Here is a 19105-nt window from a genome sequence, read left to right as displayed (position 1 = left end):
TGCAGTCTTTACATGATCTGATCCAAAATGAAGGGCTTTAGCTGACTATGAAACCTCTGCCTGTCACAGTTTGATTCATCAGGCCACCATATACCCTAAGGTTGTCTGTGTCATCGTGTCATTAAATGACATCATGTTCCATCACTTATAGAAACAGGGCTGATCTGCAGGGGCGGGGACAAACAGTAATAGTCAGACTGTACCAGTAAGGCGTCTATGAGCTCATCGTCGTGTTTTCCTTTCTCCAGCAAGGTTATGATCTGTCCCTTCAGGGTTTTCACTTCGCTGCACAGTACTTTGTTCCTGGCTTTTGATGCATCAAGTTTTTTTTTCGCTTCCTCATGACTTTTTTGGAGAGCATCATGTTCCCCAGTGAGTTTCTGCAGTGATGCAAACACATGATCGGAAATGACAGTTATAGCCTATCAATCACCAAGCCCCAGGTGCTTTGGTCAGCTAAAGGAATCACACATCACCTGGCAGAATCTAAAAAATGGAACTGACATACCATACCATCCCTAAGTAAGTAGAAATTATAAATGCTACTACTCACTGTCTGCTTGCCTGCATCAAAAAAGATCTATCTACTCAGGAATACACATGGACTAGGTTGATTCAGTATGTGCCAGAAAGCAAATTATAATTTTTTGTTAAAACCTAATTCTGTATGCCCCTTCTTTTTCATTTGCCTCATCATTTTCCATGGGGAAACTCTCTTCCTTTCAGGTGCAGGGTAGTGATGCTACATTGTGTACCAGAAGCTGTCCTTGGAAGACAGCTGGCCAGGGAGCATGCTAGCAGTCAAGTAGTAACGGACAAGTACAGGGGCATTTATTGTGAATGGAGCCTGAAACGCAAATGCACAAGTGGAACCACACAGATTACAGTTATTGAGGAAAGCCTTCCCTGCACTGTGTGCCCGTGGCTATAAATCTTCTCTTTCATTCTCACGGCTGAGCATGAAAGGTGTGTATCACGCCATTGCTCATTCTGTTGCATGAATTGCGGGAAGAAGAGCAGCAGCTAATCAAGCTCTGGGATGGTGCCAGGTGGCCTCTACAGAAGTGAATACAGGGAAGGAACACAAGTACTTTGCTAACCTGACTATGTGTAGCTGACCCCCCACTACCCATGTTTCCTTTGGACACAGGCCTACGTACCCTTCCCACCTCGGGGTAGCCTCTCTCAACCCCTAAACACTGGATGACTATTTTTGTAGCAACTACATGTGATAGATGGAGAGTAAGACCCATTTTCAGAATGCCTCTTAAGAGGGTGTCTGATGTAATTCTCATCTTTATTCTGTTCAAACATAGAAGCCCATGGCCATACAGACACAAGGTGTGAGGAGTATGATTGTATTTGACATTGCATGAAGAATGTACACCTGGCCACAGGGTGAGGGGGGTGCTACAGAGCTTGGATGCAGCTGTAGCAGGGCTTTTTTCTACATATACCTTCAGTATAAAGCCAGTACCAGCTGCATTGCAACGCAGGGCCTCTCTTCCTCTTTCTGATGTCACACACATCATGCACAGTTGTCAGGTGGCCACATTTCAGGTCAAGTGGATGAATCCAACAGATGAATCATGCAGCAGAGGGGAAGACCAAATCTTGTAGTACAGAAGTATGCCTGGCGCAAGAGCGCGATACAGAAAACGAGCGCGATACAGAAAACAAGCGTGGAAGCTTTTTGCTATGTCTGTGAACTGCGGCAGGACTTCCTCCAGCAGATCAGGTGGATTTCTGAAATGGCCTCCTGGTAGGGTGTAACATATACCCTGAAGGAAGGCTAGTTATTACGCACTATATACCCAAACAGGACTCTATCAGCTCACAGGTTTTTACCTCCAAGGTTTCTTTCTTTTCTTTTTCCAAGCTGCGAATCTTCAACAAGTTTTTCTCTCGGGCTGACAACTTCCTTGGATCAGTAAGTGCCAGCAGTTCCTCATCAATCTCACTCAGCGATGTTCTGGTTTTGTTTTGACTCAACTGATTCTCCAGCTCTCGAACCTAGGGGACAATAATGACAAGTCATCCAGAACCTTTATGACGAGTACAGTGGTCCAGCATCAAAGAAGACATAATGAAAGGGAGCTCAAGAGTATAGCATCATATTACTTCTCGACATTATTGTGGTTAACTAACATACAGCAGTGTCTGGTTTTTTTTAATTTAAATTTGTTATCTGCTAAAAGACATGTAGATACCTGGGGCTTCTGTGCAGGGAGGAGATATGACACCAGACCTACAGGAGACTCATGACACATGGGAGATCTGCACCTTTTTGGAGCCACATGTGGAGGCCAGGCAGATACTCCAAAGCATCTTGAATGCCACTAAAAACACGTGTGGGCAACAGAATAATACCTTAGATCTCCTCTGAAAGGGCAGACACCCATGCACCCATAGAGGTTTAAGCATCCCAATCTTTAGCAGAATCACAGTCCAGGATGTCCACAATGTAAACGTTTATGGCCCAGTTCACTAGCCTAACCACAGGTACCCAGCGCTGTTTTAGATGCCCTGGGATACTGGAGACACATATGATGCAGGATCTACAAGACATTCATACTCCTCTGGAGTACATATGACCAGAGGTCAGAGGGACACCCTATGGCATCTCGGCTGGCATTAGACACCCATGTGTAGTCAATTGAATTCAGTCCCTGCATCTCAGCTATTCACTACGGACTTCTTCTATAGTCAGAAGAAGGAAATGGGCACTGATACAGCACAGCGTTGTGCATCTTCTAAGGTGTCTTCTAAGCTAAGATGCACCTACCTCACTATTGATCCAGTGACTCTATTTATAAGATTCCCCCCGACTACACCAAGCTGAGTTCTGCAGTTGACATGTCTGAGGAATGGGATGGCATCCAGAGGGACCTGGACAAGCTCAAGGAATGGGCCCATGTGAACCTCAGGAGGTTCAACAAGGCCAAGTGTAGGGTCCTGCACCTGGGTGAAGGGCAACTCCTGGCATCAATACAGGCTGGGGGATGAAGGGATGGAGAGCAGCCCTGCCGAGACGGACTTGGGGGTACTGATGGAACAAAAGCTGGATGTGAGCCGGCAATGTGCGCTCACAGCCCAGAAGGCCAGCAGGGCGAGGGAGGGGATTCTGTCCCTCTGCCCCGCTCTGGGGAGACCCCCCTGCAGTGCTTCATCCATCTCTGGAGCCCTCGGCACAGGAGAGACATGGACGTGTTGGAGCGGGGCCAGAGGAGGCCCCAGCAATGCTCCGAGGGCTGGAACAGCTCTGCTGGGAGGACAGGCTGGGAGAGCTGGGGGGGTTCAGCCTGGAGCAGAGAGGCTCTGGGGAGACCTTCCTGCAGCTGCCAGGGCTGAGAGGGGTTGATAAGAAAGATGGGGACAGAATTTTTATCAGGGCCTGTAGCGATAGGACAAGGGGTAACGGTTTTAAACTAAAAGAGGGGAGATTTACACTAGATAGAAGGAAAAAATGTTTCACGGTGAGGGTGGTGAAATCCTGACCCAGGCTGCCCAGAGAGGTGGTAGATGCCCCATCCCTGGAAACATTCCAGGATGGGGTTCTGAGCAACCTGGTCTAGTTGAAGATGTCCCTGCTTATTGCAGGGGGTTGGACGAGATGACTTTTAAAGGTCTCTTCCAACCCAAACTATTCTATGATTCTACGATGAGTATAGAAGGGGCCTAAGGAGACTGGCTTAAAAAGATATTTCTATATTACAGTGGAGTACAGTACATACAGTCTTCAGATAAATCCCAGCCAAGTGGTCTAACAGAAGAAAAATGTAATTTGCTCAAGGGAAAGTAGAGGTTAACAATTTCAGTCAATCAGAGGGCAAAAATCACACTTCGCCGGCATATAATTAAATAGCAGAAAAATAGGAAGAATATGTATCAAAATACCTGAGAGTATTTATTTAAGATGCAGACGAAACTGCCTCCCTGTTCCAAGCTGACATTTCAGCTAGACTGTGCCCTTCAGAAGATTCAAGAGTTAAAGATTTTACTGAAGTTCCTGGGGGAACAACTTGAAAATCTTATCTGGCCTCAATTCTTCCCACCTGACTTTAGGCACTGAACAAAAGTGTCTAAGTGAGAGCACAGACACTGACAAGGCTCGTTCTGTACTCAGTGGAGAGAGGCACCTTCAGAACATGCTGGGATTTTAACTAGGATGCCGTAGATCTCGAAGGTCACTGAACTTTCTCCTTCAACACAGAGGCAAAAGATTGCTAGCTTAAATACTGAAACTTGCATGTTTGCAATAGACTACTGAATATAGTTTGCAGGTCTCTGAAAGACCCTGCACACATCAAAACTTAATTAAAATTTAACATAGCACCACCATACACGTACGTGTGCACACACACACACACATGAACAGAAACGTACCAAAAAGTATGATAAAAGTTATCATAAAGTGTTTTATTCTAACAGTTGCTTTCCTCAACACAGAGGAAGACTAGGTATGTATTTGCAGTAAACATTGCACTGGGACACACCTTATAGGCAGGTATAGATGCTAAGAATTACTTAATGATGAACTAACAGTATCTTTACCTTAAGCTGAGGCAATATCTATGTTTAGAAAGAGCACTCCAGCACCGAGCTTACGTGGCATTATGCAGGGTCTTACCTCACCTTGCTTTGGAGAACAAGAATTTGCTGGGCTCGCCCACGCCAGCTGCCAGAATTGGTCAAGAGACTTTGAATATTCACATCTTCACCGACTTCATTTGCTAAAAGCTAAGAAAAAGGGATTAACATCAACAATAAGGCTAGGCTGAAATACATGTGTTGAGGAGAGGGGAGGAAAAGCTGCTCTCTCTAGCAGTAAACACAAACCACTGTATTGATACACAGTGATCTTTATCACCTGTATCTGATATCCAGTATCCCGGCTGATATAAGCTCTTTCAGATCATTATCACAATATGGAGTGCTGGTGCTTAGGAGGGGTTTGGCTAACATGAATTATTTCACTTTGTGAGGTGTGTAATTCAGTATTTTGATGTTTGAGTAATATTCTTTGCTTTTTTAAAAATGTGAATATGTTTTGCTGCCTGCCTATGGAGAGTGTCAAATTGTACTATCTAGCTGTATAGCTGGGTGTCAAACTGTGCTACTTCTGTAAAAAGAGGCCTTTAAATCCATCACCAAGGTTCAGTAAGCATTACTAACAGTTTTCGATATACACAATTATTTTTGCTATAATGAATACTTAACCAGAGCTAGACAGGAACAGAGTAGAGATATTGTCTTAATACACACCCTTACAATCAGGAATTGAGCCAATCTCTCTTGCACAATTTCGACACAGCCACATTAACAAGAGCTAAAGTTAGTATGAAGAGCATTTAAATTATTTATAAAAAGGTCAGCAGAGTTCTATTTTTAGGACCATATTCTCTACTCTGATCTGCATTGCAGGTCTCTTACGTAAAGTAATGAAACCAAAGGAAACAGAACATATAGTAACGCATTAAAATCCATCATGAATCAAAGAGGAAAAGGTTACTCTGGATGTCACTCCAACAAATTGTTTAAATATGTGCTTTAGTTCAAGAATGGTCTTTAATCCCATTGACTTCCATGGGACTGAAGCTTGTATTAAAAGTAAATACATAATTAAATGTTTTGGAAAGGAGGAATGGGCCTGAATGTATGCTTCAAGTCAGTCACAAACCTCTTTTGCTGAACAGGGACTTTCAAACCTTAAAGAATCTGTACCCATCATAGCAATAGAAATAATGGACACAGTCATCCATCTGCGGTGGCAGAGCATGAAACCACCACGTCCATGTCTTTTCTTACTTCCTTACAGTTCACTGGAATACTTCATGGAGGCTAATCAAAGCTCAAAAGAAAAGAAGCCTCTGCCAGCCAAAGACTGTGTCCTGCAACAGTACCTTTTGGGTCATCTTCAATTCCTGTTTTGCAGATTGGAGTTGGTTACGGTACTCCATCACTTTAAAGTTGGCTGTGGTTAATTTTTCTTGCAATGCTTTCACCTCTGGACTTTCAGCCTTCGAAGAGAAGAATATACTCAACAAGAACAGAATCCTCAGGGAAAAACTGAAGTGATTAAGACCCAGAGATCCATCAGGATCACAGAACCCTTTTTTTCCCAGTCCCATGCAAATGCCTTTCCTAATTTTTGTGATCATAGTGAAGATACAAACAGAGCAGTTTGGTCACAAAACTAGTGACAGGGATACATCCTTGTCACAAGGAAAGGACTGCACAATAGGAGAGAATTAAGTATCAGCTTCTGATTTCCTCTCTTCAATTACAATGCGTACCAAGTTTCCTTCTACCATCTTCAGAGTTGATTGCTTGATTCCTGCATCACCACCACCAAGAGAATTTATTTTTTCTATGGCTCTCTGTAGCTGGAAAAAAAAGCATTGTTATTATAGAATGAGTACAGTGAAGAGCATGCCTTCATGTAATATTAATTAGCAAAAAAGTACTACATCAATGTTTATTTACTCTAGAAAAAAAATTACTTAATTTTCCCTTGCTTTTTAAACTAATCAGTAGGAAAGCATACAATTTTTTCCTGAAATACTTCCCAAAGAAGCATATGTTATTTTACTGTGGAATAACTTCAGTGAAAACATCTGACTTGCTGAGATGGGATCAATTATCAAGTATGGAGACTTCTGGGGGATTTTATCATCATAATTTCATAAAATAAGTGTTTATATACATAAATGCCAATCCAGTACAGATCAGGATGTTGTCTCTAGATTCTGGATGTCAGTTTACCCACTTTTCAAGAATAACGCAGTATATTTCATAGAAAGCACATAGTTTACTCACCAGAGGAATTTAAAAGGAGAAATTACTACCTAATACCCTATAGCTGAGGTTTAGTAATGGTATCAAGGCTCTCTTTCTTTAGCTGGTAGCTTTAAGGTAGCGTTTCTCAACTCATGAAGAATATGTCTGCTATTGCTTGCCACAGCAAAGGCAGGCAGATATATAGCCCCTTCTGCTCTGAATGATGTCCTATGCTGAGGTTGCAAAAACCTCTTACTGGGCAGGAGGGCAGTGAATTTGGAGCTGGAAAGGCCAGAAAGTGTTGCTTTAAAGGGCTGAGACTTCATTCTTTGAGGTGGACAGAAATTTTTGATAATTTGCCTAAATAAAAGAAGGCTCTAAGAAATAGCTTCTTCATTAAAGTGCTATCTGAGGAAACACAGTGTAACTTGGAGCCAGCTCTAATGTCACCCCTTCTTTGCAAGTAAATCAATGGTTAGGCGACCCCTTCTATCCAGCTCATAAAGTCTTTTAGCCAATGGACTGAGAATGAGAAATTTCAGCTAGGTCAGCTGAATTGACAGCTGCTAGGTCAAATTCTAAGGAAATATTCTGCAAACATCCATTTGTAGTCTTTGTTTACACATACCACCCTTTGCTAAGTGATTGCTCAACGGCCACACCTTCCGTTTTGTTTGTGGGAACACAGTCACATTAAAATAATTACTATTTATGTATTTTTTAGTTTTCATACAAGCAAAGAGCTAACAATTATGTAAAATAACAGTGTTTTCCACTGGTGAAAGTACATATTGTGATGCATTTGTAAGGTACTGTTGCCACAATTAATTTTGCAGAGTTTAAGGCATCTAGAAGTAGGCATAGGGGATAAAATTCAACTCAAAAATAAAGTCATCCCTTGTTTTCGGCGGGGGGGGGTGTCTCTACAAAGAATGGTGTCTAGTCAGTACAATCAGGGAAGCCTAGTCTTCAGCCCACCCTACAGTAGACACCTACATTACATCAAGTGGATGCACTGACTATGGATTCGGCTTTCTTGCCCACCCACAGCTGTCTAGACCCATTTGAGGCATCCAAGGGTACCCAGCAGGCCTTCAGCTCCTGCACCAGGACTGCCAGTCCTGTCATATCTAACAGCCCTGCAGGGATGTCTGAGAGGTTAAATGGCACCTCAGATTGTACTTTTACATTTATGCATGGGCAACCAAGTTAGACTTTAGTTCTCTTGGTTCCTTCTACAAACAATGGAAAAAGATTAGTGTGTCTAGACAGTGATCCAGCTTAGATTCAGAGATCCTAAAGTGGTGTGAATGACTGCAGGTTCCTGTTGGTGACAGCTCTTCTCTTTCATCACTCAACATTCTTCAGATACCTCCCACTGTCAAACATTGCTTTAATTTTACCCATATTTTACATCTTCATATAGTTCTACTGAACAACTACAATCCACAAACTCAGCTAGTGACCATTAGTTTAGAGAAGAGCCACCCCAAATGAGGTTGTGAGAAAATACAGACCGTTGACCAGGGCATGGTCTCAGTGGGATTTAGACTGTGGTTCATCTTTACCTCAGATGAGACAGGTTGCTATGTTCGGTTCTGGTTTTGATGGTGTTGGTGTCTAAGGACAGATTAGTTCATACCTAAAGTGTCCATCTCTGCTTTGACCAGCAATTATTATTTCTTGAAAATTTCTGTTTGCTTTGAGTTTGATTTCCTTTCCTGAAATGTCTATGGTCCTTTCTTTTGGGTCAATGTCTGACAATATTTCAAGTCTCTGTTTGAATAACGGTGATTACACTTCTGCAGTAGGGGATTAGAACCATGTTGATTTTTCTTGAAATTATTCATGGCTTGCTCTCCTACTTGTTTGATTTTGTAGGTCCTCAGCTGCACCTGATATTTCTTAACCAGCCTGCCAACTGTTTGACAAGATCCCTCTGACCAGATCACTCTGAATTTATGCAGGAGTTCTCAAAAATTTAACCTACTATTTGTTGATCTTTCAGATAACTGAAAATGATGCATGATTCATGATAATAAGAGATCGTGAAAGATGGACTAAAAATGCATTTGTCAGCATTAGAGATGTTATTGATCCATTTAAATGATGTCTTCTAAGGAAGCAAAGCATTAAAAATTATCCAAAAATTCACCAGTATTGTGTAAGGGAGTGCAGTTGTAGCCAATGAACAAAGTAATCATTGACATCAGGGCATCTAATTGTCATTTCAGCAGTCACCCAAGTAAAATTATTCCTGTGAAAGGTTAGTACATATAAAAAAGTCGTACTAAATCACAAAAATAAATTTGACTGAGTGAAAACTTGCTGTCTTAAGTGATATAGTTTGTTACTGTCTCAGTTCTGGAAGTACTTATGGCAGAAAACAGCTTTCATTATGTGGATAAATAAAGCTTAGAAGAATAGAGTACTAACTTATGACTGGTATTAACGAGGTGGGAATGTAAGACATAATGGTATGAAATTTGCTCCTCCTCACACGAGAGAAAAAAAAAAAGATAAAAACATCATTGCCATACTGCTGGAAAAGCCTCTGTGCTTCAAATACAACTGAACATTCCTAACTGGTATTTAATAAATCTTTCGCTCATTATAACTTACAGATATCCTTCCCTAGCTCCTCCTTTCTGTAAAGGTGGAAACAGCCGAGGGCACACATCCCTCTCTCCTAGCATGGACAGAAATTACAAGAACTCAAAGCAAGCATATATGCAAGAGCAAATTCAAAAGGGAAACATAATTAAACCCAGTTTCTACAGCTCCTCTATCCCAAAAGCAGGACTTCTATGTTTTAGCATGCAAAAAGAGAACAAGAAAATATGCCTCACTTCTTTCTCCAGCTCTTTGACTTTGTTATTCAGTTGCTTCACTTTGGCTTTTTCACTCTCAGTCTCAGCAGTTATCTCACGATTCTTTTTGGCTAATTCAACTATTTTAGTAGCTGCAACATCTCCAGCTAAACCAGACACCCCTGAAAAGTATACATAAAAGCAAAGGACATATCTTACAAGCAAGATTCAGAATAGTTGATCCTTTTGTTCTCTGTTCAATGCACAGCGTACTTTTATTGTCTAATCCATTTCTCTCAGAGCTGTGCCAGGCACTTAAATGAACAAGTGAGGGAAAAGAGGCGTCAGTGATTCCAGCTGGACTGCTTGGTCCTTTGAGTCAGCATCACATTGTGGCTAGCAAAGCCACATTTCACACTTCAGCAACCGCCACATGTCAGAAGGCCACAACAGTGCTCATAACAACATTACTACAGAGAAAGGGTAGAGGTGTTTTCTGCTTACCACTGTGAAGGACTGTTATGAACAGGTTAGTGTGGCATATTACAGAAAAAAACCCAACACTATTTTGCACTGGTTGTTTACTACTGGAGGACTTGCTGAAACAGAGGTGCGAACTTTTCTAGACATCTGTCCTAAAAGGTCAAGCACACTATTACAGTTGGGTCCTGGATAACGTCCAGGAAATTTCATTGTGCCTATTTATATGTCCCTTGAAATTATAGATGGAGCTTTACTGTATTACTCTTTTAATTGCTCTTTTAAACAGATACTTCATTCACCTCCTCATCAGAGAGGGTTTGATTAGTGTCATGAATAAAGTAATCCCCAGGACTGGCTTGTGTGTCACTTGGCTTTCATCTACATCACATAGGTGAAGAAAAGTTCACGCACAAGTGCAAAATCAGTATGATTGCATGCAATGTCCACGGAAACCTCTATTTCAGTCATGAATATGAGCCTGCAATAACAAATCCTTGGTTGGATATATAAAGATTGAACTCAGCTGTTGTCATTCTTCTTAACTCTTTCATCCCCCTCCAGTGCTCTGAAGTAATGACTTTTCTACTGACATCCATGAAGATTATATTCAAGAACCAGGGTGAGGTGCAAGGATGACAGATCACTCTTAAGTGAATTCTGACTCCCATAAAATCCCTAGAGACATTAAAGAGGCTATGCAGAATACAGGTGAGAACAGAATATGACCCCATGTCACTATTTAAAAACGTTGCAGAGAAAAGAATAAATTGATTGTTTCCACTGTTCCTACTCCTTTATCCAACGTGTGTTTCCCCTCTCACCTAGAAGCTATTTTTTTCCTTAGTTTTCATAATAAATAATGGCTGCTAAGGATCACAGTAAGTACTAAACTAACCAGAAGCCAGGCTGGTGCTTCCATGTGATGGTCTTCAAATGCATTGCACACATCCAATCAAAGCTTTTAATTCCCATGCAATGGGGCTGAGTCTCTTGCCACAACATAGATAGGGAACACAGAGGCATGGAGCAAACTGCCACAAGCTGGCATGAGTCAGCCAAAGAAGTGGCAACAGCACATCTGCCTCCTAGTCCTCACCCAATAATAGCTTATCATTTTTCCTACATACAAGCTACAGATCGCTTTTAAGAATGAAGGTGTAATTTAAGTGTTATTTAGTTCTGTTTATTGCTGGTTTCCCCCTTTCTCTACTAGCCTGGTCATCACTGCTGTCCTGAACAACAGTGGCACCCAGTGGAGGAGGTGCAACCTGCACAGTTCAGTTTTCACAGGACACCCAAGCCACTTCAGAAGCTGGACTTTGCATTCAGCCAGCATCCTACATGTGCCCTATTCAGTCAAACAAAAGGAACCTCAATAAGGGATTTAACACTACATAGCAGAGAAGGCTGCAACACTGCTCTTTGACACTAAGTTTTCCAAAATATGATTTCTATGAGCCATCATTTTTTGTGCCAATAATAGCAAGTTTGCAGAAGATCTGTGAGGAACAGGAACACTGTGTACCCCGAAAGAGCAGTATACTTATATTAAGGGACATATAATTACTAATAACAATATTTTGCGCCTTAGGTCTGACCTGACTACCTCAGAATTCATTTTGTCCTTTCAATAGCTCTCTAGTAGTAGTCATTTTGCAGCTCATGAAATGGACGGACAGAGTAAGGCACAGATCTTTAAGCATTCCACGTGTAAGTGCTATCATGTCAAACCATTGCAAGGAGCTTCCCTCTGCAAATAAACCAATGATACTCTTTGCATGGGAGAAACATTGATGTTTAGTAAACTCTGCAAATGCAAAACAGCATCAGCTTAGACCCCTGCAAGTTTAGGTAGCAACTCTAAGTGTTGTCTAAATCTATACCTAGGTGTCTAAGTATTTTCGAAGTTCAGAGTCAAGTGGTTTCAGTGCTATTGCAAATTACTGCAAGCTCGACAGAGAACAAGTCTCTCTCAGTTCAGAGCTGAATTTTGGTTCTTCCTAGCAGAAGCTTATTACAGGAGTGGAAACGGAGGCAACCACAATGTGACTGAAATACTCCTTTTTAGCACAAAGTAGGTGAAGAGATGTCAAATGAATATTTCACTGCCAGGAGCTCACAATTAATCTGTTATCCCACCTCTATTGTCATCAGCATCAAGCAAACACTGGAACTAACGTAGTGAGAATACAAAGTTACTGTGTTTACCTGACAAAGCCAATCTGTCCTCCTGTATTTTTTTCTGGAGTTGTTTTATTTCAAAATCTTTCTCTGTCACCAGTTTGTATAGTCTGCAGTTCTCATCTCGGACCTCTCGAAGCTGATCTTGGAGCTGCTCGTTCTCAATCTCAAGCAACCTGTGGAAAAAAAAGCCCAACATAATGGCAAAGGTCACTGTAATGTGCTTCACATAGATGCTCCCAGAAATAAAATAATGGAATGACTGTATGCTGGATAAACTGAGCTTACCAGGAACAGTTTACCGAATTAAGTAGAATATCCCAAACCTCAGATCAAAACACAAGCTGATGATCTGATCTATTCAGTTAACTTCTCTCTTCTTAAAAACTTTTGCACTTCCTTGTGCTGTCTGGGGCAAAATGTCACAGAACAGATATCTTTTCAGGGCTCCTGAGGTTACTGAATAGTCTCACTCATCTCACTCATTTTTCCTTATATGGTTCTTCAGAGGAAACCAGGCAGGCTCACCATTCAGCATCCCTGACTTTCAGGCTTTACTTTCTATACTTACCAAAGCCAACAGAAGCCAACAGAACATAAACTACAAAAGCTGCTACTGAGGTTCTTTCTTTAAAAATGAATGCTTCATAGCAATTCACAAAAGAGCAGTTTCCTGTATCCTCATATGGTTTTCTTGGAACCCCACCAGGATGGACTGGCATCAGTTTGTATTTTTAACGTTGCTTTTTGGAATTCATTTAGAAACAAAGAAATCAAAAAAAGCCCTCTAAATGGCAGGAAATAGCCTTGCTTCTCCTATTCTTCAGTACATTTAGTAACATTTAAGGGTTTCATCTCTCTAAGACATCCAGAGAATTAATAACTTTAATCTCTTTAAATGATGGTTCCTCCAAATGTAAAATCTAGAAGCTAAGGCCTTGGGGGCTCAATTCAATTGTGAGGACTGTCATGGTTTAACCCCAGCTGGCAACTAAGCCCCACGCAGCCACTCGCTCACTCCCTCATGGTGGGACAGAACTCGTGGGTTGACATAAAGACGGTTTAACAGGGAAAGCAAAAGCTGCACACGCAAGCAAATCAAAACAAAGAATTCATTCCCCACTCCCCATGGGCAGGCAGGGGTTCAGCCATCTCCAGGAGAGCAGGGCTCCGTCACACGTAACGGTGACTTGGAAGACAATTTCCATAATTCCGACCGTTCCCCCCTTCCTTCTTCTTCCCCCAGCTTTATACGCTGAGCATGACGTTGTACGGTATGGAACATCTCTTTGGTCAGTTGGGGTCAGCTGTCCCGGCTGTGTCCCCTCCCCGCTTCCCATGTACCCCCAGCCTCCTTGCTGGTGGGGTGGTGTGAGGAGCACAAAAGGCCTTGACTGTGTGTCAGCACTGCTCAGCAATAAGGAAAACGTCCCTGTGTTATCAACACCGTTTTCAGTGCAAATCCAAACCACAGCTACATAATAGCTACTGTGCAGAAAATTAATTCTATCCCAGCCAAAACCAGCACAGGCACGTAGGCATCTATTTGAGATGTTCCAGGGTCATCTGAGCTCCTACAGCCACAACGTAGGGTTCTTGGGAAAACTTCTGGGCCCAGTCAGAGAATCGAGAGCATCTCAGAGAGCACTTGACACCCATGTGTGGACATACAAGCTAACCCCAAGAAGTGCTGACATCCTCCAACTTCAGACATAATTTTTAGCCAGACTCCTTCAGACAGCAGCATTTCAGAACAGAAATTAACCTGTCTCCGTTTCCCAGAGAGGGAACCAAATGTCCTAAGAGAAGCCGCACAGACACCCCCTTCTGTGAATATGTTTGTGGTAAAGAGCCTGCTGGCTCAAGGCAGCGGTTCCCATTCTGCCTGCCTCTGAGTTTCTTCTCTCTCCCCACCTGAGTTTCCTCATCTCCCCCCATCCGAGTTTCAGGGTGGGGTCCCACTCCCTACAAAATACAAGTGTCTCTCTGTCAGCAGCAAGCTAAAAGCACACAAAAGTCACAGGAGGTCTAGTCAATACAACCAGCGCTGCATACAGAGTAGCTGCCACTGTAGGGTGACCTGAATCGCTCTCTGTCACTAAGTGAGGGGACTCAATTCAGTCACCCACACACAGGTGCCATTTGAGCTGCCCACCTGTTCCCCAGATGCTGCTGTTGAAGGGTGCAAGTCTCCTGTGTCCTGTCTATCATTCCCATACGGACGTTCCTGATACCCTAAGGCATCTCAGATGTCCCTAGACACCTATGCCAGCCACATGAACTGAGCCCTAGATTCTCATTATCTACAGTCTGAATGTCTACATTTTGGTGACTTAATCTGGCATAGTGTCCCACCGCTTTGGCCTACAGACTGACTGCTCCAGACAACAGAAGTAGGTAGCTTGGATGATCACAGAGATTTGGATAAAGCCCAGTTGTTACAGTATATATCTGTGGCTATAGACACATCCACAGCCAGACAAGTCAGCTATCTCAATAGTGACCTCAATCTTTTCTGTTCAAAAGTTTTAGCAATCATTTTGCTCCAACTGGACTTTAGAGCTTTTAAATGCACGCTCCATATGTACATGTCAGAATAAATGATCCCTTAAAGCACTGCCATAAACAGCACAGTCAATTTATGAGGCAATTCACAATCCATAATTAACAAATGCTCTTCTGTTTCAAAGCTGCAAATCAAAGGGAGATCAAAGGCAGCTGTTTACAAAGGAGAAGAAAGAAAGCAGCAATCTGAGCACAGAAAAGGCAACACTAAGTTATTCCCATATGTACCACTCATAGAAGTGAGCAACAAAACTGCGCAGATCTAATTAGAGACATGTGGACAAAAAGATTTTTATCAGGGGACTAACATGAAAAAAAGGTTCTAAGCTCTTAACACACCTGATCAACAATGTCTTCCTCAGAGCTGGCTTCCAAGTCTTGAGAAAAAGCACTTACAGTAGAATGGACAGAAAATCCAACTGCACAGAGCTGGAGTCTCCTCTGAGAAACTTCTCCATCCCATCCCAGAGTGGCTCTACATGTTACAAAGAAGGTAGCATATTCCACCCAAGTGGCTCAGCTACAGAAAGTCAGCCAAAAGAAACAGGCTGCAGAAAGGTAACTCTTTTCACTCTAGTTCAAGAAAACAGAGCCAGGCAGAGCTTATGAGCAGGGCCTACGACTCAAATTCAGCTAGGTGTCTTTCCCAGCTCTGTTACAGATTCTCCATGTGATGGGGAGAATCACTTAATCTTAAATACACCAAAGAGAGCACGGGGGATAAAGTTACAGAAGGAACAAAACAGAAAGACAAAAACGTCAGCTGAACACTCGCCTAAACAAAATTTGGGAGTAGGAGGAGAGGAAGGAAAAACAACCTCCCAAGCCTCAGAGGAAGGGAGACTTCTGAGAGGAGAACATTTTCCAAGTGCTGCTATAAACAACACTGATGTGCTGAAATCACTGACACTGCAGACCATATGGAGTCCTGTTACTCTGGAACAAGTTTCTAACGTGTTGTCATGGGAATACTGCAAAGTACATCCTGATGAATCCCTTCCAGAAGCAAATCCTGCCCCGATTTGATACACTTATAATCACTCTTTTTCTGAACACAGATGTACAGAAGCAAAGGATAATCCAGATAAATCTGCTACACCTGCCATGTCAAATGGGGACTTTTAACAGTCAGTGCCACTGAAAACAGAGGTAAGTAATAGCTCTTGAATTACTCAGACTGAAACTACTGAACCATATATAGCAAAGAATTGCTGGGATGACTTCTGTACTCTGCACCTCAGAGCATACACACTGCACCAGGATGTGCTACGGGAGCGCCTAAGCACTCTCCTCCAGCAGACAAATCCACATCTGAACTATGGGAATCAGTCTCACCCTCCATTAAAAAAAAATGAAAAAAATCAGATATCCATAGTAATCTTCTATACACTACCAGAACAAAATGTTGAAGGGAAGAGGACAGTTGGTAGAGGTCAGATCAGAATACACTGGCAAATCAGACAGCCATGTGAAGAAGACAATGTATGATGCAATAGTGAGAACATTAGTTTCTAGAAGGTCAGCTCCCTGTTTCTACACAGACTTCCTTTGCAGCATGAACACCACATTCTCCAGAAGCACCTGAAAGTTTCAGTGGTTCAATCCTGGGTTCTTTTTGTGCATCTACACAAAAGCTCTGCTGGAGCTTATGCACCTGGGTATTTAAGGAAGCAATCTTCAGAAACAAGCTGAGCAGGGAGTTGCCCAGAGTAACACAGAGGGAAGATCAGCATTTAGGGCCTAATAAACCTTGGTTACCAGCTTGATAAACTTTTTAGAGGTGCCCTTCCCCACCCCAGAATCTGGGAAGGGAAACTGTCTCAAAGGTATATGATTAACTGTGGTTTTTCACCCATGATCTAATGGTTTTGGCAGCTTCTCCTTCCTGCCCCTGTATCACAGTACATCACCATGATCCCAATAAAACAGTCTGTGGGCTTAAGCTTTAAACTGGGTCACTGGAATGACTTGAGGTAAAAGTACCCTTGTCCCAGAAAGTGAATCCAGTTTCTAGCAAACAGCTGGGGAGCAGAAGCAGGAATTTCTTCAGCTGGCTTCACCACTAACATGAAGCAGATCCCTGAGTAGCCAACACTGTGGTAACTTGCAGATATCTTTGGGATGTGTCCAACTTCAGACCTGTTCTAGTTTGTAAAAAAATATTAATTAGGTCAGAAAGAAGACTGACTATATTCTAGGAGGAAGATGAATGATCTGAGCTGGAGTTTCAGATCTCTGCTCCAGTAAATGGAATAATGCGCTCAGCTCCAAAAACAAGATCAAGGTAGATCCACACCAGGATGGCCAATGTCCTGGTACTCCAGATACTACCCCACTGGATGAGGTAAGACCCAAACCCCTGCCCCAGTAAGATTTGAAACCCTACCTTGTATAACCCTGTCAAATATTTTAACCAGGAGGCAACTCCATTTAGGAGACCCTCCTATACAGGTGGCTGTCTTTTGATCTACTAAATCTGGTTATATTGCAAAGACAGCCAGGGGAACACTTTTCTGCGCTACAGGCCTTTGGCTTGCACCCATTAGTTGCTTTGCCCTTACCTGTTTTTCGAAATTATTCTAGGGCACCTGTTTGTTTACAACACTAGGCAGGAACTAACCAACAGTTCAGAGGATGTTAGTGACCCTGAATGACTGCGTTTTGTCAGATAGTACCTAGCTGCCCCTAGCATGTCATCCTTAACCCCTCTGTCCTTCTGCTCTTCATTTGTGAAACACTGATAATAAAGAGTACATCACAATCCTCTGAGGATAAACACATTAGGGACAGCAAGAGTCTTCTCAGGATAATGAAAGCCCAATATATGAAGACAGAAAGTGCTCTGTCAACTTAATATGAATTTCATAAGATCATATGTAAAATACACTTCTTTGACTTCCTGAAGGAACGGTACTGCTACACCTTTACCTTTTGCTGTCATCTTCATCTACAGGTTGTCCTGTTTCAAACAGGTTTAGATCATTTGGGATTCTGAAAGTCTCCTTTGTATTGCCATTATCACTCTTCTGACTGTTCTTCTTTTCCTTCTTCCTCTCCATTAGATTTTGCAGCCGCCTTTGCTGTTGTTCTTGATAAGCCTTAAACTGGCTTTTAAAATGTTCATTCACTTTTATGTCTGACTCCATTGTTTACTAAAAGCATAACGAGAAGAAAATAAAAAGCAACAGAGAGCAGCGATCAACATCGTTTTGAAAAACATCCTCTTCTAGCAGCTGCTTCGCAGTTTTTCCTCACTGACCTCTGCACAGACCCCCTGCCACCGCCTCCTCTCAGCCACTGTACTCTTCAGCCCCGCTGCCCTGCTTCAAGTGCCTTTTTCCATAAACAGATCTCAAACAGTCTTCAAAAAGGGTTTTGCATCTTTTTCACCCTAGCATTCAAAAAGCAGTGTTTTTAAATGTTTTTAAACAGATCTGTTTAAATAAACATTTTTACAGAAGAGCAAGTTGGGGTCAAATCCAAATGAATGTAGCAACCATGTTATACCGACTAAAGTAAACACAGGCTGTTTGCAACCATCCATCCTTCCTTCCCACATCTCAAAGAAAGGTGCAGCTCCCCCCATTTTTGGGTTAATGGGGGACTGAGAGAGGAAGAAAGATCCCTGTTTATCCTAATGCTCCCTTTAGGCACTAGACATCAAGAGCATGGCTTACATCGTTCCCCCAAATTTCTATGCATTAAATGATAACATTAATGTGATAATATTGCTGCCCATTGAAATGTCTAGATCTTTATTTAGTATCTTTACTGAAGATGATCAGTTTTCTGATGTATTCCAGCCCCCTCTCCTTCTGTTGACATTTACTGTCAGCAAAAAATCTAGTGTACCTTTGGTCTAGGAAAAACAATCAGTAAAAATGTTCAAAGGCGCACCCTCCACTGAGTAATTAATGCAGGCCCTTTCTCACACTAAGGCAGTAATCATCCTGATAAAGTCCCAAAACGCACGCTACATTCCTTTGTGCCTGTATGTATTTTGTGGGCAGAGACACATGACAAGCAGCTGCACCTCCATGCCTGCCCCCGGACACCCCAGGTGTGGACAAGATGCATTAAGGATTGTCAAGTGCAAAGAGCGGAGTCCGGGGCCTCGTGGGTATGAGTGATGGCCTGGGGACACCTTTAACCCTCCGGCCTGCCTGGGTACAGACTCCAAACCTGGCACAGAGGGATCTGCCACAGAGCTGCTGTGTGCGGAGAGCGGGTTCCCTCTCCTCCCCGCCCAACGCCCGCCTTGCCCTGCGGCCTGACAGGCCCTGACA

At 42.5% G+C, this 19105-nt stretch overlaps 1 protein-coding gene across 1 annotated transcript; it reads right to left on the bottom strand.

Annotated features, from left to right (window-relative positions):
- Window positions 1-203: 203 nt before the first annotated feature.
- On the bottom strand, window positions 204-17965 carry LOC104614657 (coiled-coil domain-containing protein 13-like; the record flags this gene model as incomplete). The annotated part of the gene is made up of 8 exons (XM_010292062.1): window positions 17748-17965; window positions 12282-12430; window positions 9630-9772; window positions 6297-6386; window positions 5904-6020; window positions 4636-4740; window positions 1849-2013; window positions 204-380 (listed from the first exon to the last, which is right to left on the bottom strand). Coding segments are annotated over exons 1-8 (1164 nt in total), but the record flags the coding sequence as incomplete, so codon positions are not given.
- Between the last annotated feature and the right edge of the window lie 1140 nt (window positions 17966-19105).

Source organism: Phaethon lepturus, unplaced genomic scaffold, assembly GCF_000687285.1.
Source record: "Phaethon lepturus isolate BGI_N335 unplaced genomic scaffold, ASM68728v1 scaffold55487, whole genome shotgun sequence".
Lineage (NCBI taxonomy): Eukaryota > Metazoa > Chordata > Aves > Phaethontiformes > Phaethontidae > Phaethon > Phaethon lepturus.
This window is presented reverse-complemented; position numbering and strand designations above follow the sequence as displayed.